The 25,319-nt window shown below is 39.4% G+C and overlaps 1 protein-coding gene across 2 annotated transcripts in view; it reads left to right on the top strand.

Moving 5' to 3' along the window:
• Positions 1-25,319, top strand: part of efna5b (ephrin-A5b) — a 202,159-nt gene that overhangs the window by 149,768 nt on the left and 27,072 nt on the right. For both annotated transcript variants that reach the window (XM_020937956.2, XM_020937955.2), the window contains exon 2: positions 7,261-7,553. In XM_020937956.2, coding sequence (XP_020793615.1) covers positions 7,261-7,553 — 293 coding nt within the window. The remainder of the gene's footprint in view (positions 1-7,260; positions 7,554-25,319) is intronic.

Below are 25,319 nucleotides of genomic sequence, written 5' to 3'. Positions count from 1 at the left end.
ATCTGCAGCAGTGGCACTTTCCGGCATCATTAGGAAAACACTGTTACTCTCATTACATGGGGTCATAACTTGGACTTTTAGTATTCAGGCTGAGTGTAGCTTTTGCTGGTTTGAATACTGACCACTTTATTCCACTCGGCGACTGGCGGGCGGAGGATGGTTCATTTAGATTCACTCTCAGTTCTTTTAGGTCAAGTCTTACAGAGCTGTATCTTGCCCTCAATTCTCTTTGTGGACACAGGCTTGATTTATATTCTATAGATACCTATGTTTTAACCTGACACTGTCTATGAATCTAAGTACTTCATGGTATTGCATTCATGTATACAGATAATTACAAGACTATTAAGTTGAAGGGGATCTAAATTTGAGGTCTAGATAACAAAAGAAGAAGAAGTTGGTTTGAATTACTAAAGTTAAAGGTTCACTGCTAGACAAAGCAATAACATCTCCAAGAAGAAAAGCTTTTGATGGACCCTCCACCGGAAAAGTTACACAATACACGTTTCATACAAGTGAAAGTTGTACATATACTGAATATCTTGTGGTTAACTGGATTGTCTCTTGAAACTGCAATATGTAATTAGCAAATCAGCAGACAGCAATGTTTTAAATAACTGGAAAAAAGAAAAAAAGTCATGTCCATGTTCTGAAATGAAGTCTTTTATTAGAAACTTTGTGATTTCTTCCAATAAGACAAATTGTAATTGCATTTTTTCTTTCTTACTAGAAGAAGACAAGATGTTTCTATATAAAAAGAAGACAAAATGAGTTTTCTAAATGTACGTCTTGTATTACTTTAATAGTATTCAGTTTTCTCTCAAATGTTAATGCTCCTGGATGTGTTGAAAATGTACAAATAATCCTACTTTTAAAACATAAATTGCAAAGCTTGTCAGAAAAAACACACAATTACATATGTTTTTCAAAATCTTTTAGCCCTTATCCTGGATGTGAAGACCCATACGTGCAAAATAAATGAATTTATTAAAGTATACTTATATGATGCTGTGGATCATTAACGCAAAAACATTTCCAACTCACCTACCCGCTTGTGCATCAAACTCTATCTCTACCATAAATGCAAAAATGTACCAGCATTTTGACTCTAAACTAACTTCATCAGACCCATCGCAATGACTTTCTTTTATTTACAAATGACAAATGATGCCTGAACGTGCTGCTTTTCCAAAATCACAACTTTCCAATGGCCCAAACCGATTCCAGTGACAATTTGGACTCTCTCATCTTGGCCATTTCCAATATTCGTATCCAGCTGCACGTTTTGCGCTCTGCACGCACACACACACACTCCCTCCTCTCAGTTCTGGATGTGATTTCAGATCCTACTGTCTATTTCACACCCTCCCCATGTTAGTCAGTCTGTGCCATTAGCAGCTTTTGGCCCAAACTCACCACAATCCTTCCCTAAAGTGCCAGGGAACCCACTGAACGGCTAGCGTAATGTATTCCAATGCGTGTGCAGAGATGTGATTTTTGTATTATAGGAAAGCAACATTCAATTTGTCGAATATTGCAAAAACAAAGGGAATATGTGCCATTGTCTGCATGGTTTTGGTAATCTTTCATTCTTATTTGGAAAGCAGTTGTAGTAGACATTGTATAGCGCCTGTCTAGATGCTTATACACCAATATTCAGAAGTTGTTTTGCAGTATTGATGCTTGCACTTGCTGTGTTTTTTGTTTTTTTTTATGGGTGTGTAATCTAAAATGGTCGCACTTTTGTAAATTATATGACAAAAGATTGTTACGATTACTGAAATGATTTTGTTGTTGGGGTTTGAGTCATGTTTAGTCCTGATGTAGACAGGTTTGGTCCTTTTCATCCTGGTTCAAGTCCCAATTTTGAAAGATTCTAGTTTTTGAACCAGATAGATGTCTAAAATTGAGCGTGGTACTTTTATGTGCTTGTAGCTGTCCTGGTTTGAGCCAAATTTAATCCTGATCTTGGCTTGTTTGGGCAATATTCAACCTGGTTCAGCCTGGTTCTAGTTCAGGTTTAGTTTGGCTGTCGTGAAGTCCAGAATTAACTACATGTAATTTTTGTATTACATGTATTTTTGATCATAAATGTGGAGTTTGCGATGCAAGCCTGCGTGCATTTTGTTTTCCAAGTCAACAAATACATAAGACATCAGCCTTTTGCCCTTTAATGTAGTCGCTCTCCCGAACAGCTCATGCTTCATTTGCAGTGTAGACCATGGCCGGCGTGGAGCGTGCTGGGGCGGAGGGGAAGGGCAGTCTGTGGGAGGATGTGGCCATTAAGTCAGTTGACATTTTGAAATCTGTGAGGGAGACGCATGGTTCTATAGTGGGACCTCTGCGGATATGTTTAAATGAGACGTTACAGATGAACTTCACTTGTAAACAATCTGAAGCTGCTATTTACCTCACTGTAGCCGAACACAAAGCTCTGTGCGGGCTCGCTCACATTTGAATATACAGAGGTTGTCACAGGAAAACAAAATATGAAATTAAGTTTGTAAGTGGTTCTGGTTTTTTTATCCCAGATTTGGGTCATCACAAATCATGACACCAGCGTCTCTCTTGAAAGATACAGTGTGTAACTTTCTCAATGTGGCTTGTCACCTGCAAGATTCCACAGAAATAGAAAGTTAAAACCAAACTCCACGGAGATAAATGTGTTTTATGCCATACTGTGGAATATTTTAGCCAAATATGAGACAGGTTTATTTAGCCCTTGAATCTTTCACACTGTAGAGACGCAAATCTGCTTAGAGTAAAGACAGCTTTTCAGTGCAATAAATACAACTGAAATGGAAAAAAAAAGTGTCTATTTTTGGCTGTTAATGTACATAATATGGCTTTAAGATCTGTGGAGAAATTGCACATTTTATATCATTTATACAATTGTTTTTATTTTTTTTTATGGTGAGTACAAATCTGTGACCAGTCTACAGTAAGTATTATTTCCTTTCTATAGCCTATATAATGTATCTATAATGTATAGATGTATAATGCGACTGAAGGAAAAAAAAGAAAAAAATATTGATGTATATTCTCCCCCTAAGGAGTATACCTGAGGAATCTAACCAATCAATACTCTTCGCTCATGGTATGTGGAAATAAATGATGTGTAATTTATCAGCTCAACCTAGAGAATATGTCTTACTGTTCATTTATCAAAAACTAAACAACTCATGATAAAACAGCCTTAAAATTAAACACATATTGCACGTCAAAAATATGTTATACTCAATAATCTTGAACTAAAATATTATCTTTCGAAACAAAATCTCTCATAATTGTTTTGTAGAGAGCAGAAAATGGATAGAATGATAGAGTGACTGACACTGGACCATTGTGGCAGCTTTTAAAGACGCCATTTTGTCGATCAATTGAAATCGCATTACGTTGCCTCCTCTATTATAACAACAGCATCATTTGTTTGAGAAAATGGCTCTCATAATCTTGTTCACCTCATTTACAGCAGCTAAGAATCTTTGAGCAGATGTAGATGAGCGAGGCTTCAGAAACTGGGTGAGAGAAATTGTTGGATGTGGTGTCGACTAATCCAGATGCCCTGGAGTTCACATCGTTTTAGCCGGTTACACGCTTCGCTCCCTTGTGGTATTCGCGGAGCACGTCTAGTGAAAGGAGCAGTGGCCGTTGTCAATTAAGTTTTGTTTGAAGTCTGGAAGGCCATTAAAATCAGGTCTCAAGTCAACATTTGGTTAAGTTCCAGTCTTTACCGTTTTTCTTGGTTGCTTTTGCTAATGATTGGATAGCTTCCCTCTGGATTGCATTACCAGAACATATATGACCTAATTTTTTTGATGTGAAAACCTGACTTGGACTTTGAAATTGCTAATTGATTAACACATTGAATCTTTAGAGACTACGTTGGATGATTCTCTCACCAAAACCCATTCACTGTTCTGCAAAGGATTTTATTGTTATGAGTAATTGGACAATTATTTGCGTACGTTACAACTATAATGTCGCACTATGTAACTTTTCTAGACGAGTACCTGCCACCTGCTTGTCTCCATGGAGATATTGGGGTTGGATATCATAAAGAAGTTGCAGATACGATACATACCTCGATACATAAGCCACGATACGATACATACCTCGATACATAAGCCACGATACGATACATACCTCGATACATAAGCCACGATACGATACATAGCTCGATACAGTGGGCTTTCGATTTGGTACGATTCAATACGATATATTTCAAATCGATTCAATATGGTTCAATAAAAATAAAGGCTAATTCAAGGCTGTGATACTAAAAGTCTTTGTTAAACCACTTCTTGTGCAAAATTCATATGAAACACGCACATTTTAATCCTCAAAACAGTGAAAAAATGTCAAATGTGTCGCATAAGAGTTTCCTTCCACTAAACAAGCAACAAAACTGTAGCGCTGTAACAAAATAATTTAGTAAAATATACCAAAAAATACTCTCGATGATATATCGATACAGCAGCCCATGATATCGATACTGTATCTTCACATTAAATAATACTATATATCGATATTTCAACATTTTTGCACACCGCTAATTGAGATTTTAATATTTTTCCTGGAATGTTCCACATTTATCGATATTGACAAAAGCAGGTGACACCTACAGGTCATATATGTAGTAAGACTGCATGTTTTAATCAATCAATCGAGATGCAAGATAGACTGTCTCCATGGCGATGGTATTGCTTCCGCTCAAATGCTCCACAGTATGGGATTAAAGTTATCTTTCTTCTCCATGTACTTAATTAACTACAAGTTAGAAGAGTTTAACACCACTATTGTGAAACATTTCAGACAACTCCAAGTATTAACATCTCCAAGTGTCTATTTTCATTTCAAACCAGATTCCCAGCGTTTATATTTTTGTTAACAGAATAGTGGCCTCAGTATGTTTGGGTCTTCGTGTATTGTTAGTCCACTCTGACAGCTGTAAACAGTATTAAACCTTGCGTCCAAAAATGGTCCAATTAGATCGTGGCACCACCTGCTTTCCCGGGTGGCATCAGCTGTCCGTCGGTGCCACCGTGTTGTGTAACTTCCCGTAAATTGGACACCTTCCTCAAACTTTACCGCTGCATGTGCATCGTTTTCTATGAACTGTGGAACCTCCGTGACCTGGATCTCTGGGTCACAACAACTGCCCAGACAACGCAGCTGAACTTTAATTTTCTTGACCATAAAAAAAATCCACAGGTGTATAGTGCGTGTATGTGTGTGTGTGTGTGCTCGTGTGTGTGACACTGTGCGGCCTTGTGATGAATCTGCGGGCGTGTATTACAGTCCGCTGACCCTGGACGGCCGGTTCTAGATCATTGCAGTTGTAAAGATGCCCTCACAGACAGGCAGGTCGATGATGACATTTACTAGCGTTCCACCTGCTGAGCAAATTTCTCACAGATATAAAATAGTGTTTCCCGTGGGCCCCTTACGGAAAACTTTGAACAGATTAGAAAGATGTTGCAGATTTTGGGGTTATTGGTGGTTATTTGGAGAGTCTTACTTTGAAATTCATGAAATATCCAAAAGGTAAAAGCACAGATGTTTAACCTGATCATTTCTATGACTGAGTCGACTCAAGAGACAACAGACATTTGCATTTTAACAATATTCATTTCAGTGATGCCATGTGAAACACAGCAGTGAACAGTATTTGTAGGACTTTTGACCATTCAGATGAAGGAATATTTTGTATTGATTTGTTTGAATTGCTATGGCAACAGTCACAGGTCCATCAAATAAAATCCATGGAGAAGATTTGTATTTTTATGTCATTGTGTGAAGTCAGGGTTACCAGGGGCAGACTGTTCATACAAGAAAGAACTGGAGGAACTTTTTAAACTCATTTTATGACTTCTTCTAGACCCTACTTAAAGTGCACTATGTAACCTCCCAGTGGAGAGATTGGCACCTACTTGTCTCCAATGGAAATGCTATTGCACCTGGAACGTACTGTGGAACATTCGAGTGTTGCCATGGAGAGAAGCTGGTTCCTCAAAATGTTGTGATGGACATTTTATAACAGAAAACAGAGCGTCTTTTATTTAGCTGAAGGTCTCCGAGTTGGACAGTGTGATAGTTTGATTAGAATCATAGCAGACTTTGTGTCCAGTGACTAATTGAACGATAACTCATGAAACAGTCAAACACATAAAAGACAAATAGTTTTCATGATTATCGAGAAGTTTAGCTGAGCTTCCCAGCACTTTGCTCTAATTCATTCTTCCTGAAATGGCTGTGCGGCGTGACTGTGTGAGTAAATGTTTGTCTCGTGATAGATTTACACATAAACCATTACACCCAAATTTATGGAAGGCAGAAGATGAGAACCTGCTGCTCGTAAATCTCCACGTAACATTGAAGGAGCACACAGATCAGACCCGTATTTCCCGTCTCTGTGTGGCTCGTGAGTTATTAGTCCACCAGTGTAATTAAAGGTTGACCATGTGTCACGCCGCACATGTGCTTGTGTAGATGTTACGGATGTATTATGTATGGGAGTGTTTAAAATCGCAAGTAAATCATTCAAACAGGAGGTCTAGGTCTTATGAAAAGCTATTCGATTTAACCTTGGGCTGATTAAAAATGTACTGTATGTACACTTGGAGAAGGCTACTATTTTTCATAAATATATTGACACAAGGTTGAAACTAGTAAAATGTTTGAGAAGCATCCAGTTAATCGTTTCAATATCTTGTTTGGGAGTTCAAAACAAACAAAAAAAATCTATATTTCTCAATTTCTCATTTCTAAATGTGTAAGAGAGCTATAATTGAATGTGAAGTTATAGAATGTGAGCCACTAGTCTTTAGCTTGTGTACCTTTTATGAAAATTGCAGGGGCGCTGCTAGCCAATGTACAAATCTGCCAAATGCTTGGAACCCCCCTGACCACTAGGGACCCCAGAGAGCAGGAAACCCTTATAAAAAAGAAACAAATCAGTAGAAATAGGTTTTCAGTGGCTAAACTGTTTAAAACATTGGCCTATCAACAGTGTGTATTGGGAAGACATTTCTTTTGTAGCTAACCAACTTGCTAATTACTTGATAATTGCTGATCAAACTGCAAATTATGTAGTTTATCAATTTGACATTTCCAAATAAACAGTTAGTACATCCAATTTTACAATAACTGTTTATTATTATTTACTGCATCACTGAACAATACCTCATGCCTACAATAGCAATAAATTGTTTCCTGAGTCTGTCCACAAACTCACAGAAATGCCTCTTGTGTCTCCAGGTTCCATCGCGGGGACTACCACATCGACGTGTGCATAAACGACTACCTGGATGTGTACTGCCCCCACTACGAGGAGAGCGTCCCCGAGGAGCGCACAGAGAGATACGTGCTCTACATGGTCAACTACGATGGCTACAGCACATGCGACCACACGGCGAAGGGCTTCAAGCGCTGGGAGTGTAACAGGCCCCACTCCCCCAACGGGCCGCTCAAGTTCTCCGAGAAGTTCCAGCTCTTCACCCCCTTCTCCCTGGGCTTCGAGTTCAGACCGGGACGAGAATACTACTACATCTGTGAGTAATCTGGTCATATACTGTTTGTACCTTAACAGCTTAGTCACGCTCATGAGACCAACCCGGAGGTCTGGGGCTTATGGGAAATCTGTTTTATCCAGTCTGATCATGAAAACCACCTGGTGACATGTGTCAGTTAATCTGTGCATTTTTAGAGTAACTGTTGTATTTGGAAGATAAAGTGCATTTTTATTTTGTCTTTGCCAATAGTTTGCCCTTTTCTTGAATAATTCCCCTTGTCAAAACATGTTAAGATTCAGGAAGAAGTTCAATTCCTCAAATCAATAATAATAATCTGATAACTCCAGAAATCAGATAAAGATTTTGTTGTGTATAGCCATTGCAAAAAGCATTTGCAGTAAAATCATCCAATCCACTTTATTTATATAGATAAGATTTAATAATACTAGTCTTAAAATAATAAAACCAGTAAAATAAAATAAGAGCAAAGTCATAGAATAGCACTAACTACATAAAACCAGTAAAATACATAAAAAATAAATAAAATAAATAAAAGACAGAGGACCACACAACTCACGCGGTGTTAAAAGCCAGAGAATAAAAGTGGGTTTTAAGACAAGGCTTAAAACATTCCACTGTGGGGCTGTTTGGACGTAGAGGGGCAGAGTGTTCCAGAGCTTTGGGCCACAGAGAAGACTCTATCCAGCCTGGTTTTAAGTCTCGTCTTAGGCACCACGAGCTGGAGCTGGCCCTCAGACCTCAGAGCACTGGTGAAGGTGTAAATTTGGAGAAGGCTATTTGGTACAGTCGTACATTATACTTGTACATTACCTCATCAAATACATACCTGGACTTGTGTTTTGCTTCATTCACACATGTTTGAGTAATCCTTTATTATTAGTCTGTCTGCATCTCCAAAGCTCGAAATGCTCTGCTCCACCTTGTGATGTCATGAAGAAGTAGCTTTAGAAATTCCAGGGCTGAAATTATCCAAATGATTCTAGTGAAGTATGGGGTTTAAAAACACAATGGAGCACTTCCTGTATCACCACATGACATCACAAGGTGGGACAGAGTCTTTACAGTTTGACAAAAGAACACAATATGCATGTTTATGTGTTACAAGTGTGAATGAAACAAAACACAACTCCAACTATGTTTTTTGATGAGGAAACAACATTATAACATAGATCAGAAAATTGCGCAATATGGGGATTTTATTTGACAAAACAGCTCAGATTTACTTGGGCACTTTATTATATTGTGTATATTGATTCTACAAGTCTACATAACTTCCTGCCCTCTAAAAGGATGAATGCAATACAAGTTTGCGTATTAAGGTTTATGCCATGCTATTATCCAAGTAAGTAAACAAGACTTAAGGGTAGAATTACTAACAATGCACTATTAAATTACTGTGTTATTAGAAATTCCTTTGTTGGGTTTGGTGCAGTGCTGAAGGAATTAATGTCAACCTAATTCAGATTTACAGAAACAAACCTTATGAATGTGGAAATACACGTGTAAACACTTTTTGTAGTATGCAGAGAGTTACATACTGTTTTTATACTAATACAATTAGACATGAAGACATTATATACAAGGTGTTAAGTTTTATTTGATTCCATCTAAGGTTAACGAAGCCTCCCACAGCTATACAGTTATAAAATCTTTATTTACTTAAGGCATTTTTTTTCAATTACGCACAAATGATTCATAGTTTTGTGTGTCTGGTCTGAAAAAATACTGCTGTGATAAAACAAATATGTCTTTATCATTGTAATTATAGTTTGTGAGAAAGTTTACTTTAAAATACTTAATTTATTCTGGTGAGAAGGCGTCTGCTACCTCTTTTCCAAAAAACAAATCCACTTTCGACTATAAAGAAATGGTTTTGCCATCCAAGACGCAGTGAGTATTTAAGCCATAAATAATGCCACCTCAGCTATGTATCTTATCTTTAAAGGACAATTTACCAGCTTAGAAATAACACATTGCTGTCTTTATACTCTATGTATTTTGCTCCATTTTATAAAAGTTGGAAGAAGTCAACTTTAATAGGAGTGGAAAGCATTTGGTAGAACTATATTAAAGCCACAGTATGTAACTTTTCAACCAAAAATAGACTAGAAGAATAGAACTGAAAAGGCATTTGGTTGTGTTTATTGAATTGAAACTGGAAAAACAAGCATCCTTGGTCCCGGTCAAGCAGAAGTAAACATCAAGGCCAAAAATTCAAGTTAATGCATCTGATATAAAAATGTATTCAACAGATACATATGTACTCTAGTTTATGAAACGGTTTACCTTTTTTCTGTACCATTTTTGGTTCTAAAGTTACATACGCTTTAAACAGACCATGTATGAAACATGGAACAAAAATTATTTCCCAAATTTCAAAGACCTGCAAAATCATGGATAAATAAATGGATGTATTTCATCATATCTTGTGTTATTCGATCTTTGAACTGTTGATGAAGGTACATGATTTTTCAAAAAAAATTTATTTAAAATAATAAAATTTTGCTTGGAAGGACTGACATATTTTATAGAAATAGTTTCCTTTCATTTTGAAGTAATATTAAAGTATTCGGAAGAAAAAATCTGACAAATTATGCAAAATCATCTTTCTACTTGCTTGCACAATTTTCCCTCCGTTACATGATCTTTCTTAATAAAAAATCTCATTACTCAAAAAGTAAGAGGTTTTTCAACCTAATCTTGTACCATATGGTAGAAAACTATATGAAGCAAATATTCAGACCAGTTTGTTAAGGATATGTAAGTGAGAACCACTAGTTATCACTGTTTGTATTTATTGCCCAAAAAGTGCTGCATATTTCATTCCCTCCATTACTGATATGAGTTTTTTAATTTTTTGTCAACAACTTGAAAGAATATCGCAGGGTTTAACTTTACCCTGTTGGAGTGTTAACTCTTTCCTACATTCTGATACTTTACTTATTTCAATAGTCCCTCTAGTTTTTGAATAATAGCTATTTGAATATAAAAAATCTGCCCGTTTCCCTCCGTTACCGCTTGACCGGACCCACTATGATTGTGCTTGCATCTCCACAAACCTGACTCATATTTGGCCGCCTTGTTTCCATGGAAATGTTCCTTTGGCTGTTATTTTCCACAGTATGGCAGCAAAAGTAACTATATTCCTTTTAACTTTCTGTTTCCATGGAATTATGCAGGTGGCGTATTACCTCCAGAAAGACACATACTGTACCTTTAAAGAAAAAGTTAAGAAATAAACGACTGCTATTTATCCCAGAGAAGAGTGTAGTAGTAGTCTAAAATGTATAAATGTCCATTAAGGAAGAGTTCAAGGATTCAAACTTGCCATCTAAAAATTACAAAAAAATCTAAAAATTACCCAATAAGAAATCCTATATATGTGCACTGTCTTCTAACCATATTATATTCCCCATCACACACACACTAGCTCTCTCCTCTCCGCCCTATCATCTTGCCTTCTGCCTTTTCAAAGCACCATTACTGGAGCTCTTCACCCGGCTCTCATCACAGTGGGAAAAACCTGCTTCTAAAATGGCAATAGAATTCACATGGGGTATTGCTAGATTGAGACAGTTTGAAAGTTATAGGCCCGCTGCACACAATACGCCTTTGTTGATGAAAAAAAGGCATGTTCTAGCTATTTTATGTGCCTTTTGAGCTCATGTTTGTGGTTAAGTTGTCTAGTTCTTGGCGTCAGAACTGAGTCAAGAGCAGTTCATCTGAAGTTGAAACCCGAGGGAAATTACGTTTTATCAAAGCAAGGTGATGGAGTGGAATTGTGATCGGTTGGTTCTCCTCCCACCGTGGACTGTGCATAGGCGAGATATAGCAGTCACTGTCAGTAGGCGTAGCCACTTTTACTAGCATTCGTCACAGTGGAACGCCAATAATACTGAATGGGAAATCAAAATGTAGGTGGGAGTCGGATAGAGGCCCCCTTAAAGTGTTATGACTTGAACAGCTGGTGAAATATAAAAGGAAAGATGGTTTCTTCACTATCTGGTGGGTTGACTTTAAAATGCATGCAATGATAAGATTCCAGCAGCAGTAAAAAGGTAATAAAAGTGGTTCTTGAAAGCATCCATTGTTGGTTTATTGCTAACAGCTTGCATGAAGTTTCGAAGTTTGTTAGTCAAATATAATGGATGTGTATGAATGTCGGGGATTACTTAAAGGTGCACTGTGTAACTTTTCTGGTGGAAGGGCCGTTAGCTCCTTGTCTCCATGGAGATGTTGCTTTGTTCAGAACGCGCTACAGTATTGCATTAAGCTGGAGTTAAGTTTTGCGTTTTGGCCTTTCATCCACACGGAGCCGGCGTTTCGGGTGGGAGAAAACTGAGAACGGAGGCGTTGCGTTGTCGTGTGGACAAGCAAACCGCAGCTTTTGGAAAACGATGATGTCGCGACCCTGTCATCACCACGTGACCAGAAGAGAACCCCACACAGGAAGGACTTTATGCGCATGAGCTCTTTGTAGTATTGTGTGTCCAGTGGCTCTGGCTGTATCCTGTATACAGCACCACCTATAGTAGGTTTTGATTGATTGATTGATTGGTTTTTATTTCAAGTTTGTTCCAAGAGAGAAGCAATAATCATATATACGACATATACATTGTAAACAACAGAAAAGCACATTTTTTGAAAAGGAGTGGGAAGAAGAAAAACTTATATGAACCCACCCCTGTTCATGACATAGTTTCAAAAATTATGTGGTTGCTTCTGTACATTGATCATGGAACTTAACAAATATTTACATATAGCAAAATAAATTACATATTATGCATACAAAATATAATAGTATTACAGGTGTGGCATAAGTATTACGTAGTTTTCACTCAGTGCTCCCTTGTTGTCTGGATGTGGATATTTATTGATCCAAAATGTAGTTGGATGTGATTTTTTTGTCAACCCACCAAAAAAAATAAATAAATAAATCCTGAAGCGTTGTCATGTGGACGTAGTCTACATGTCTGTCTCTTATTTATCTCCATGGAGACAAAATAGTGACACCACCAAGCCAAGTTACACGTCAGATCTGTGGAGAAGAGACTCTGCTTATGTTTCTTTAAGCAATAAAAATGCCTCTAATTTAATAAAGCCAAGATAGATAAGTTTAATGCTATTGGGGAAAATTTCAGGCGAAGCAATAAAGCCCCCATGGAAAAAAATAAATAAATCAGATGACAAACCCTCCACCGGAAAAGTTACACAATGCACCTTTTAGTAAATGTGCCTGACCTTCTCACATATTAGATTAGTTATACAGTATATTGATGGATTTATAATGCAATTCTGATTATTGAAGTCACTGTAAATGTTTTATGTAATTTTGGTTTTCCACTATGGTGAGCAATAAACCAGTATTGTAAAATAAGGCAAGAGCTCTTGAGAGGATGACCAAAAGGCAGAGGAAGAGAGGAATGTTCCACAGTACAGCATTAAACTTATACTTATACTATGCATTTATATAATTATGGATGTTTTTTTTGCGTCCAAACAACATCCATTCTCACTTTGAAAAGGGTAATTTCTTCACAGATATGACATGTAACTTGACCCAGTGGCATCACCCAGCTACCTTCCACGGTGATAGATGTAGGTTTAATGCCATACTGTGGAACATTCCAAGCAAAGAAGTAACATCTTCAATGAGGAAAGCAGGTTGTGGACCCTCTACCAGCACCTTTTTGATGATTTTTTTACTCGTTATTCATCTGATGCCTTCTTGGAGGGAGACAAGCTAAACAATTTTTACTTCCACAAACGAAAGCACCATGCTACTGGTACTTTACAGCTGATCATCAACATTTCCTAGGGGTTTGAAAGCACTACTCTGTTAGAAGTTCTTAGTTTTATTTGAACAAAATCTGACCATAAAGGGCTGACTTAGTTGGAACTACAGCTGGTGAGATGATTTGTGCGCTGAAACAAGTCCCTCTCCAATAAATTTACAGTCACATTAGTCAAGTTTTTCATTTCACTCTTACCTTTTTATGGTAAACAAACGTGAAAATGTGCTGTTTAAATAATTTTTCTTGAAACTTATTTGCCAATGCTAATGTTCGCATTGTGTCACCATGGTAACTCCTGAACCTTCCACCAGCAGAGAAACACGTAGAACACCCCCAGCATAATGTCACTGCACGGTATCAATAGCTATATGAGAGCTTTTTCTTATCTCAAGCCCAGACATGAGAAGGATGCCTCTCCGATGATATCCACGGCAACCACAAAATCAGATCCTGTCAAGAGTATTGGCAGGTGGACTAATGCCTCTCCGTCTCCCCGCTCCTAACTGTCCCCTAAAGAGTCCGTCTCATCCATCAGCGGCCATTTTGGTCCTGTACGCGGCGTGGACGTTCAGAACGGACACAAAGGCGCAGGGAAATCACATGTCAGACAACTTCATGCTAGATGACTTTAATATCCGCCACAGTAGCCGACGACGCTAGAATCATTCAATAGCCAATGAAGCCGCGGGCCACTAAACCAATATGGCACGGCGCTGTGGAATAGATGTGTGCATGGAAGCCCTGTTGGTCGCTGTGTAATTTAATCCAGCCCCTAGGACAAGCATCTCTCAGCGAATCGAAGAAAAAAGGGTAGAAGTACAGACTAGGAAAAGTGGATGAATCGTGTAACCCTCTGCTAACCCCCATCAAGCACCAGAACTTTTATATTTAAGTACGGCTAGGCAAATTAGATACTACTTGTACACGAAACTGGGATGTCTTTGCAGTTTTGTACCCAGCTTGGATTGCATTTTGCTGTGGTCATTTTCTTTCCCCCAAAACTAATTTTGGACCGAAACTGGTGCAGGGAACTGGACACAATTTTTGGGGTCTGAGTTTGGTGAAGAAAATCTAATAACATTGTGTAGTAACGATATGATATTTTCACAATATTCATCTCACGGTACGATATTTATTGCCATATATTTTGTGGAGGCTAACAAAATATGCTTTTTTCCCTCTTAAAATGCATAGACAAGACTCAATCCAAAAAACTAAGATTTAAAAGTGCTTTGAACTGCTATTTCTTCTTGTGGTTTGCACCAAAACAGAGCAAAGGATCATGGTCGATGTAGTTCCCCTATGTTTTGTTTAGGTATTGCTGCACCATAACAATGAATTTAAGCAAAGAAATTTCTGATACGATATTACTGCGACAGCCCACGATATTACTGAGAGACTTTTGACGACACAATATCACGATATTTTGTTTATTGTTACACCCCTAGTGCATGTACAAAGATTTAAAGGTGCATTGTGTAACTTTTTTTTGAAAGACTACGCCACATTCTAGTCTCCATGTAGATGTACTTAACTGTTCAGCCTGGAATGTTTCACAGTACGGCATTAAACTTATCTCCATGTAAGCCAAGGTACAAATCAGATCAAGAATGTATGTTCTTTAAGGTATTTCAGAACAATAAAATCACCTATAACAAAACAAAGGCTGAATAGACTTTTAATACCATACTGTGGAAGGTACCAAGCAAAGCAATAACATCTCCCTAAAGACAAAAGAGTCACGGTATCCTCTACAAGAAAAGTTACACAATGCACCTCTTTTTAATATACCATTTGTTCAGTTCAGTTCAGGTCAGTTCAGTTTATTCAGCTCAGGTTATTTATTAAAGCTAAGTTTAATTAAGGTTTAGTTCTTATATAGTGGTACAGAAAATGAAATGTAATCCCAAATCTTTGCTACTGCTACAACTCTTTTGCTATGCTTGGGGCCTACTATTTGTTTGGGAACAATGTGTACGTCTGGAAAGCACTGTTCAAGAGTCCCTGGTAGCTTTGAGTTGAATTAGTGCCACAGGGGAGAGGTGATTCTCTTAAACTGTTGTGGGTGACCCGAGACTGGTCTGAACACTGCTGCTGATGTCAAACGCACATGCTTCCACACTGAGAGGGGTTTTTATCGGCTTTGGTTTTGGCAGCAAACAGGACTGGACCAGGTAGCTGTAGCCAACACGGAGCACTTTGCAGACATGGTGGTGAAAGCCTGGTTTGTACAAATTGTGATACAAATTTTGTCCAACTTCTATTGCTACCACAGCCGCAACTGAAAGGCTGTTTTGTATTTATTTCACATTGTTTGTTGCAGAGATTTCAAATGTTAGTAGTTGCTGTTTTTTTACATGTTTTTTTGGTTGAAAGGCTTGTGTTTTTATAGTTTTTTTTGTTATCACTTGTTATTTCCATAAAGCAGTCCCTAGGATAGTTATCACTTTTGCTTGTTTCCTTGAACTAGATAATCTGCTTTTCCTTTATTGACTTGAAGCTCTTTCAGGCGTCTTTTGTGATTTTGGGCTGTACCAAAATACATTGAAATTGAATTAGTTTAGCGCTAAGTATACCCAATCAAACTGATATTGTGAAATACACTGAATGTCTGATATATAATACCACAATATAATGTTGTATTTAAGACATGAGCATGCATTTGGTGTTTCTATTCATGAAATCTAGTTTAAGGTTCTGTATTTCACAAAATTGACTCTTGTGAGCTTTAAGTCATGTTAGAATGTTGTTACCTCATCAAAAACATACCCTTTGTTTGGTTTTATTTCTTTCACATGTTTGAGTAATCTTTTATTATTAGTCTGTCTACATCTCCAAAGCCCAAAATGCTCTGTTCCACCTTGTGATGTCATGGTAGTGATAGTTTTCAAGTTAACAGCTCCTTTTACCTTTAGTTCAGTGGAGATGGGCAATTCCAAGGTTGAAATCATGTGTTTTCTGTTTGAGGGCCTGTTTACATGCAGGTTATGGCCAGATCTATTAATAGTGTTTCGGAAAGGGGGGTCTTTTTAAGGGCCTGTTTACACGAGAAGGCTTGCAGGTACAAACTACAAAATATTTTGGGATGTGCCTTTTGTTTAGACAGTGACAGCTTTTTCAGGGCTTAAAAACGCAAAAAACTGAAACCACCCTCCAGAGTGGAAAAGCTGAATACACTGCGCTGTAGCGTTTACACTGCCCAAGACGCAAAACTTTCGTCAGATCTACTTACATTGCGTACGCATTTATGTCACATACTTCGAATTCCAGACACTTTTGCTTCACCGTATGTCCGCAGATTTCCTCCTGAAAACGCTCATCGAAACATTAAATAAAACTGAAGACGCGATGCCACTTTTGCATCTTCTGTTCAGACCGTCATCATGTAAACGTAGCCTGAGAAAAGAACACAGTTAAATATGCAGCGTCTGTCGTGTGAATGCAACAAAACACAACTCCAGGTATGTTTGTGAAGAGGAAGCATTATAACATAAATCACGAAATAGTGTAATATGGGCCCTTTAATTGATAAGCACTATGCTTAATGCATTCTAGTGGGATGTTGTGTACCCACCCATTTGCCCTCATGTTATTCAGGCCATTAGTGTGGGTGTGCACTCAGCTTGAATTAATTAATGCACAACAGAATTTTTTAGAGCATGTATTTAGCCCACTGTAGTTGTGCAATGTATTATTTTGTAGAATATAAAATCATAAAGTCTTTCCATATCCTTATTTGTTATGTTTAATTTGGATGTTTCTGGCTTGTAGATTTGTTTTGTAATATCTAAGTTCATCAAGTATTCACATCTATCTATACATGTACGTATTTATATATTATTACTTTATTTATTCATATTTATTTGTATTATTTATGTTTTTTTATGCCATAATTTTGTTACTTATCACATATTTCACAGTGATGTCATTAGTTCGTACATTACTGTGACACGTTAAGCATAAAACTCGCATAGATCAGTCCCGTGTTCGCCGCACTCATACATCAGACGGAAATGTCAATCTCTCTGGACATAGGTCAGACGCGGGGTTAGCTATAATTACCGCTAATGCACTGGAAATGCTGCATCTTATATGAAACGCATTACTCTCACTCGGGCCGGGCAGTGGACTTAATTAGACCGGACGGGAGATTTATTCAAAAACCAATAAGCCACTAATTTAACAGCGCAAAATTTGTAAATAAACACTGCAATATTAATCCCTCTTGCTGTCTTGTCTCTAATAACATTTTGTAGCTGGATGACCGGAGGGAGCAGCGCATGAGAGATCCGCCCCGAGTTCTGGTGATTGATTAGCTTTGCTGTTTGTAAATGGAAATTAAGATGTCAACTCATATTCCTGGGGAGAAAATGGCCGTTAATGGTGTTTGCGCCCTACGAGTCCGAGCACTTGATTTGTGTAGCGTCTGGGATAATGTTAGCGAGAGAAAGAGGAGACAGGCGGGCGCTGTCAGCTGCCTGCAAAATAACAACAGCTTAATCAACACCAGCGCGACTCATTTCCAAAGCCTAATACATCCAAGTTTAGTCAATGGTGATGCTATCTTTGCAGATGCTATCGCTCCACAGCTCATAAGAAATAATGTGCAAACGCTCCAGTGTGATCTTCAGTTTCATTGGATTGTGTAGCCTGGAGAAAAATAAGGATAATTCAACCTGGAGAGACTCAGACACGCACAAAGAGGAAGTATTAGTAGTTTGAATGAATGACTTAACTTGGGCGCTCAAACTCAAAGCTACTGTAACTCAGAAGACAATGCGATGAAGGGTGTGGACGGTTAGACGTTTAGGAGATTGTTTCCCCCGGGGCTTGGACACTGGAGGTGGTAGAGACGAGGCAGAGGAGGAGAGAAGGAGACGATGAGAGGACGAGGAGAGTGAAGGTGTCGATGAAGTCGCCGAGGGAGTTCTGGCGAGGAGGAAGGGCGTGGCACAAACCGAAGCAGCCACGCACTTGCAATGGGGGATTAAAATGAGCAGACTGTGCGTTGATTGGATAAAGAGGAGGTGCGGAGAGCAGCAGGGAGGAGTAAAGCAATGGTGATGAAGGCTGAGGAGCAGGTAGTGAGGTAGACGAGAGCGACGTTACGCCTTCCACACAGAATTTCCAACGCCAATCCAGTCCAACTTTATTTGTATAGCACATGCTTCACATAGCAATGTAATAAAAATCTGCAGAATGATGTGTGAATATGTATGAATTTACACTAGCTCCATTTCTTTTACTTCTATTTGAGTTTACTTAGTGTGACTCGTTATTTTTGTTGGTCAAAGACAAGGTTGTTGTTGGAGAAATTGCACTTCTGTACCGTAAACACCTCCAGCCTGGTCCTTGTTGACATTTTTCTGTAGCTCTATCTGACCTGCTTCGTCAGAGGTTATAATACTCCCTACAATAGACAGTACTACCCCCAGTATGTAGAGTGTTGACATCTCCAGGTCCGTACTGATGGTAAATAAACGTTTCCAGTGTTACATATACAGTTTCCTGCCCTCTATATAAATCTTGAGCTACTTGAATCATTTCCACCGTGTGTGTTGGATCTCTGACCCTAGATGAGATGAAGTTTAAGTGCATATATTTGATTCTTCATATATATTATTATTTTGGCTTCACAGAAATTGCATACAAGAAAGTCTATGGAATGAGTGTTTGGTTGTTTGATGTTTATTCAGATTTATTTCGGAGATAGACCAGTATATAGGTTGGCTGATATATTGGTTTAGAATTTAAAAAAAAAACATTGGTCGACATCTTCAGTTTGAGTTAGTGTTGTGACAAAACAAAAATTTCAAACTAGATTTTTACACCACAATATTCTTTGCCAATGTTGATACCACAATGACCAAAAACAACCAAACTTTGGGGGAATGACTCTTCGATTCTGCCGACCCCGTCCTCTGAAACTCACTCCCACAGCCTATTAGGAACTCAGAGTCATTATATGATATATATTTAATAAAGTTTGTCTTTGTCTAAATCTAATTGTGGCACTTTTAAAAACTCAGCTGTTCAATCTGGCATTTCCCGTATGATTTCTATCATCTTATACTGTTTTCTTATTGTGTTTTTATTGTGTAAATTGTTCAAAAACTGTATAAGTTAAACATATTTTATCATTAAATCCTCTAGTTATGGGTAAAATGATCAATAAATCTGTGAATATGCAGGGTACATGACCATGCACAACCAAAAAAACAATTTAAATATATGTGTTTCCCTGAAGTAAAGACTGACAGCGCTGATGTGGCCTCCCTATAGTTATAATTCTTTTTCATTTCCGTTATCTGCAGCCACCTCTGGTCCTCCCTCTGATCCACACGGGGGGAAAATAGGATTAAGAATACGCTTTAAATGTGAAATATCCAGAACCATTCCACTCACATATGGGATCAATTCTGCCAAATGCAATATTAGCAGCAGTGTGTTACGGCTTAATGCAACTGTCTATCTCTTTGACATGTGCGAGGACAGCATGAGCCCCTCCAAAAGGTCAAAGTTCACCCCCGCATCCGTGGCGTGAGCAAAACCCATCTCGCGGAATGCCGACGCTAGCATGTTTTCTAATATGGTCACAATCTTGTATTTGAGTGATTTTAATCGGAACAGGGCAGGAATCCAATATGTGCTTCCACTGGCTGTGTGCGATGAGAGCGTGCAGTTATGGTGGATCAGATGTGGGCCAGTGTATCATTGAGTTAGTGCCGAAAAGATGTTATTTTCTCCCTATCAGCTTTTAATGCTCAGATTCACACTTACATTTTATTTGGAGATTGGATGGTTCCCATTTTGTAAGTGGGTAACCAATATTGTCTCTTTATAGCCTAGTATATTACAGATTTTAGAATGTGTGGTACGGTATGAGATTATGGGAAACTGTGTGAAGAGCTGAAATAAAAGTTTAGGAAATGCAGTTTTGGAGTTCCAATCGATGCAGTTAAAGTTTCTATACTGTTGTTGCGTCTTTGAGCAAGACCATTTCCACAGAGAATACCTGTTTAATATCAAATTATATTAAAGTATATGTATGTGTATATATATAGGTATGCATGGGTATGTATATGTGTATATAATATGTATGTAGGTATTATATATTATATCTGTGTACATAATATACATATATTTGTTGTTGTTTGTTAGATTGTAATGCAATGCAGGTACTGTGCAATTATTGCTTATAATGTACAGGAAATGAGAAGTCTGTATGTGTTCTTTGTTAATTTAGGACGGTAGAAAAAAGGGGTGGGGTTAAATAAGTATTTACTTCCTCCCACTTCTTTTTCGGACACAAGGAAAATTTGGCGTAACATTTATTTTGCCTGTTATTATAGAATAGAAATATTTACTTTTTGTGTTATATCTGTGTATTTATGTTTTTATTTATGTTCTATGTATTACTGTCCGAATAAACATTCATTCATTCATTCAAATTAAGTTAAGTTTAAAAAGTCAAGCTCTGTCCTTTTTCAGATTTATAATTAGTTCTGCTCATCTTAAGCAGTTGGTAGTTTCATCCCCACCATCAGTGCACAGGGTTCATGTGTCCTTGGGCAAGACACTTCATCAAACTTACCAATATGTTTTCAGATACTTGTTTTTGGACAAAATAGGTGACAGATACAGGATGTATGAATTAAATAAAGTGTTGAAAATTGTAGTCAGCTAATACATAAATTATAAAATGTATTTCTGAATATTAAAGGTGCACTATGTAACTTTTCTGGTACAAGTCTAGCACCTGGTTGTGTCAATGGAGATATGCGAGGGAGACTATTTTCCTTGGAATGTACCACAGTATGGGTTGCTTATTATTTAATTATAGGCCTTGTTACAATAAAACTATACCTTTAAAAATATGCATTGTACAGTAAGCGGGTTGCCAGGCTGACGCCACATAGTGCCTCCGCTCAATTTAATTTCTCTCCAGTGGCTAGGTCAGGAATTGGAAAACACTAGACTGTTTGCAAGAAGCCCGGAAGAAGTTGTAGAACCGCACAAAAGCAAATCAGCAAAGAGTTGTGAAGCCATGAAGTCAAACTCAAGCACCTGTCTGGGTCCCTTTTGTGGTACAGCACAACAGTAAACAAAGCAGTCGAGATGGATGTAGATGAAGACAGAAATTCTGTGTTGGCAACGATTCCCGAGATGGAGGATTTAAAGAATGTTTGGTGAATTTTATCAAGGAGAAAGAAGTTATTGCCCTTCTTCCTATGAAATTCGGTGCATTACATACGTCACGATCAAATAGCAGTGACTGGTTAAATTAAAAAAGTACCCGCCTACTGTCGAGTGAAGGAATCCTAATGCTGCGACGTCACGACGGTTGCCATGAAGTGAAACCGGCTGATGATTGAGACTTGTAAGTGCGTCCACCTCTCCACAAATCAGACCTGTAAATTCTCCATTGTAACAGTCCCTCCACCCCGAAAGTTACACAGTGCTCCTTCATTTTGATTCTATAATATTTTTGTGAAAGCATCTGCATGACTGACTCGGCTTTCCACGAACACATGTACTGATTTTCCCCATGTTAGATCACAAAATAGAAAGCCCGCTCCTTCAGTCACTCCTCCGCTGACCTGCGGGGCATGTGCATAATGTGACACTAGATTTATCATAAATACCAAACGAACGCCGCTGCAAAAAAGTGTTTTATATTCATAAGACCACATCTCCTGCTATATTGAACCTGTGATTCAAAGCTTCAGACATACTGTACTCTCCACGCCGCAGACCTGCCCCATTTTGATTGATCATAAATCCTGTGATGCCAGGTCGGACTTGGAGAGAGGAGTGGAGATAGCAGGAGAAAATGGCATAAGTGAGTGAGTGAAAGACAGAGAGAAAAGAGGAGAGAGAGGGAGAAAGAGAGAGACGCATTACAGGACTTCAAACCACTGCTAAAAAGTCACCTGTTCAAACTAGCATTTCCTTGATTTCCACTGTTGTTCTTTTTTTTTTTTTAACTATCTTTTCCTGTTTGTTGTAAAGTGTCTTTGAGTGTCCAAAAGAGCGATATAAAAGTCTGATGTGTGATTATTATTAGAGAGAGAGAAAGAAGGGAGAGGGGGGAGAGAGAAGAGAGGGGGAGAGAGAGGGAAGTGGAAACAGAAAGAGACAGAGGAGGATGAGAGAGCGATAGAGAGAGAAAGACAGAGGAGAAGGAGAGGGAGAGAGCGGGAGAGAGAGACAGAGGAGGAGAGAGAGCGAGAGAGAGAGAGGGAGGTGGGAGGAGAGGGAGAAGGAGAGACAGAGGAAAGAGAGAGAGTGAGAGAGAGACAGGAGAAAAAGAGAGTGAGAGAGAGGTAGGTAGAGAAAGAGTGTGACAGAGGAGGAGGAGAGAGAGTGAGAGATAGAGAGGTGGAGAGAGAAACAGAGGCAGAGGAGAGAGAGAGAGTGAAAGAGGGAGGTGCAGAGAGAGAGACAGAGGAGGAGGAGAGAGAGTGAAAGAGGGAGGTGGAGAGAGAGAGACGGAGGAGGAGGAGAGAGAGTGAAAGAGGGAGGTGGAGAGAGAGAGACGGAGGAGGAGGAGAGAGAGTGAGTCAAAGAGGGAGGTGGAGAGAGAGAGACAGGAGGAGAGAGAGTGAGTGAAAGAGGGAGGTGGAGAGAGAGAGAGACAGGAGGAGAGAGAGTGAAAGAGGGAGGTGGAGAGAGAGAGACAGGAGGAGAGAGAGTGAGTGAAAGAGGGAGGTGCAGAGAGAGAGACAGAGGAGAATGAAAGTGAGTGAAAGAGGGAGGTGGAGAGAGAGTGAGTGAAAGAGGGAGGTAGAGAGAGAAAGAGAGAGACAGAGGAGGAGGAGAGAGCATGAGATAGGGGAGGTGGAGAGAGAGGAAGAAAGAGACAGAGGAGGAGAAGAGAGAGGGAGAGAGAGACAGAGGCAAAGAGAATGGGAGAGAGAGAGAAGGAGGTGAAGAGAGCGGGAGAGAGAGAGAGTGAGTGAAAGAGGGAGGTGGAGAGGGACACAGGAGGACGAGAGAGTGAGAGAGAGGGGAGTGAAGAGAGCAGAAGAGAGAGAGAGACAGATGAGGAGGAGAGAGAGAGAGAAAGAGAAAGAGAGACAGGTGTGGACATAGAGAAGAGAGACAGAGCGAAGGGGGATAGAGAGAGTAAAGAGCGAGAGAAAGGAGAGACACAGATAGGGACGGAGGGAGGGACGGAGAGATAGAAAGCGGGAGAGGAGTATTTTTGTCGGAGCTTTCGGAGAGAGGGGCGCTTTGCTAATAATGACAAAGAGTCCGGCACCGTTCTATTTGCGGTTCTAGGGGGGAACCTGCATATGGACACCATCATAACTCAGAGCTTTCATCCGTTCACATGAAAAATCAAAGCTGTCAGCGGCGCTCACAAGTGATCCGCTAACATAGAGTAATGTGACAGAAAATGGCGCGCACTCTCCCCGCATACAGAGATATATGGCACGGCTACACCAATACTGTACACATAGCATCTGGAGTGCATTAGCCTAATCCTGATAGATGGATGGACACTCTACTCCCCCTCTCTCTCTCTCTCTCTCTCTCTTTCCTTGCATTCTCTCTTTCTCTCTCTCTCCTGGGTTGTTTTTTGTTTCATTTCATCTTTGGGCTTTTCTCTCCCTCACCCTCTCCTCTTTCTATCTCGCTGTCCCTTCCTCTCTCTCTCTCTCTCTCTCCTCTCTCTATCTGTCTCGCTCCTCTCGTTCTCTCTCCTCTCTCTATCTGTTTTTCGCCTCTCTCTCCTTATTTGTTATTAGTTCCATTTCGTTTCATCTTTGGGCTCTTCTCTCCGTCACCCTCTCTTCCTTTCTCTATCTCTTCTTCTTTCTCTCACCTCTTTGTGTGTGTCTGTGTCTGTCTCTCTCTCTCTTTCTCTGTCTCTCCTCTCTATCTCTCACCTCTCTGTTTCTCTCTCTCTCTTCTCTTCTCTTTCTTTCTCCTCTCTGTGTCTGTCTCTTTCTCTCCTCTCTATCTCTCGCCCCTGTGTCTTTTTCTCTCTCTTTTTCTCTCCTCTCTTCTCTATCTCTCGTCTCTCTGTGTCTGTCTCTCTCTCTTTCTCTGTCTCTCCTCTCTATCCCTTTCCTTTCTGTGTCTGTCTCTTTCTCTCCTCTCTCTCTCTCTCTCCTTCCTGTGTCTGTATCTCTCTCTTTCCTCTCTCTATCTCTCACCTCTCTGTTTCTCTCTCTCTCTTCTCTTCTCTTTCTTTCTCCTCTCTGTGTCTGTCTCTTTCTCTCCTCTCTATCTCTCGCCCCTGTGTCTTTTTCTCTCTCTTTTTCTCTCCTCTCTTCTCTATCTCTCGTCTCTCTGTGTCTGTCTCTCTCTCTTTCTCTGTCTCTCCTCTCTATCCCTTTCCTTTCTGTGTCTGTCTCTTTCTCTCCTCTCTCTCTATCTCTCGCCTCTCTGTGACTGTCTCTCTCTCTCTTTTCTCTGTCTGTCTCTCTCTCTCTCCTCTCTGTGTCTGTATCTCTCTCTCTCTCTCTGTCCTCGCTGTCTCTTTTTGTCACCTCTCCATGTCTGTCTCTTTCTTTGTCTCTCTCCTTATTTGTTATTAGTTCCATTTCATTTAATCTTTGAGCTTTTCTCTCCGTCACTCTCTCTTCCTCTTTCTCTCTCCTCTCTCTCTCGTCTCTCTCTGTGTGTCTGTCTTTCTCTCTCTCTCTCTCTTTTCTCTCTCCTCTCTGTGTCTGTCTCTTTCTCTCCTCTCTATCTCTTGCCTCTTTGTGTCTTTCTCTCCCTCTATTTCTCTCCTGTCTTCTCTATCTCTCACCTCTCTGTGTCTGTCTCTGTCTCTCTCTCTCATCTCTCTGACTCTCTCTCTCATCTCTCATCTCTCGTCTCTCTCTCTCTCACCTCTCTGTGCCTGTCTCCCTCTCTCTTTCTCCTCTCTATCTCTCACCTCTCTGTTTCTCTCTCTCCATCTATCTCGCTCCTCTCTTTCTCTCTCCTCTCTCTATCTCTCACCTCTCTGTATCTGTCTCTCTCGCTTTCTCTC

Source organism: Boleophthalmus pectinirostris, unplaced genomic scaffold (genome assembly GCF_026225935.1).
Source record: "Boleophthalmus pectinirostris isolate CB_2022bp ecotype Guang Dong unplaced genomic scaffold, ASM2622593v1 HiC_scaffold_4, whole genome shotgun sequence".
Lineage (NCBI taxonomy): Eukaryota > Metazoa > Chordata > Actinopteri > Gobiiformes > Gobiidae > Boleophthalmus > Boleophthalmus pectinirostris.
This window is presented reverse-complemented; position numbering and strand designations above follow the sequence as displayed.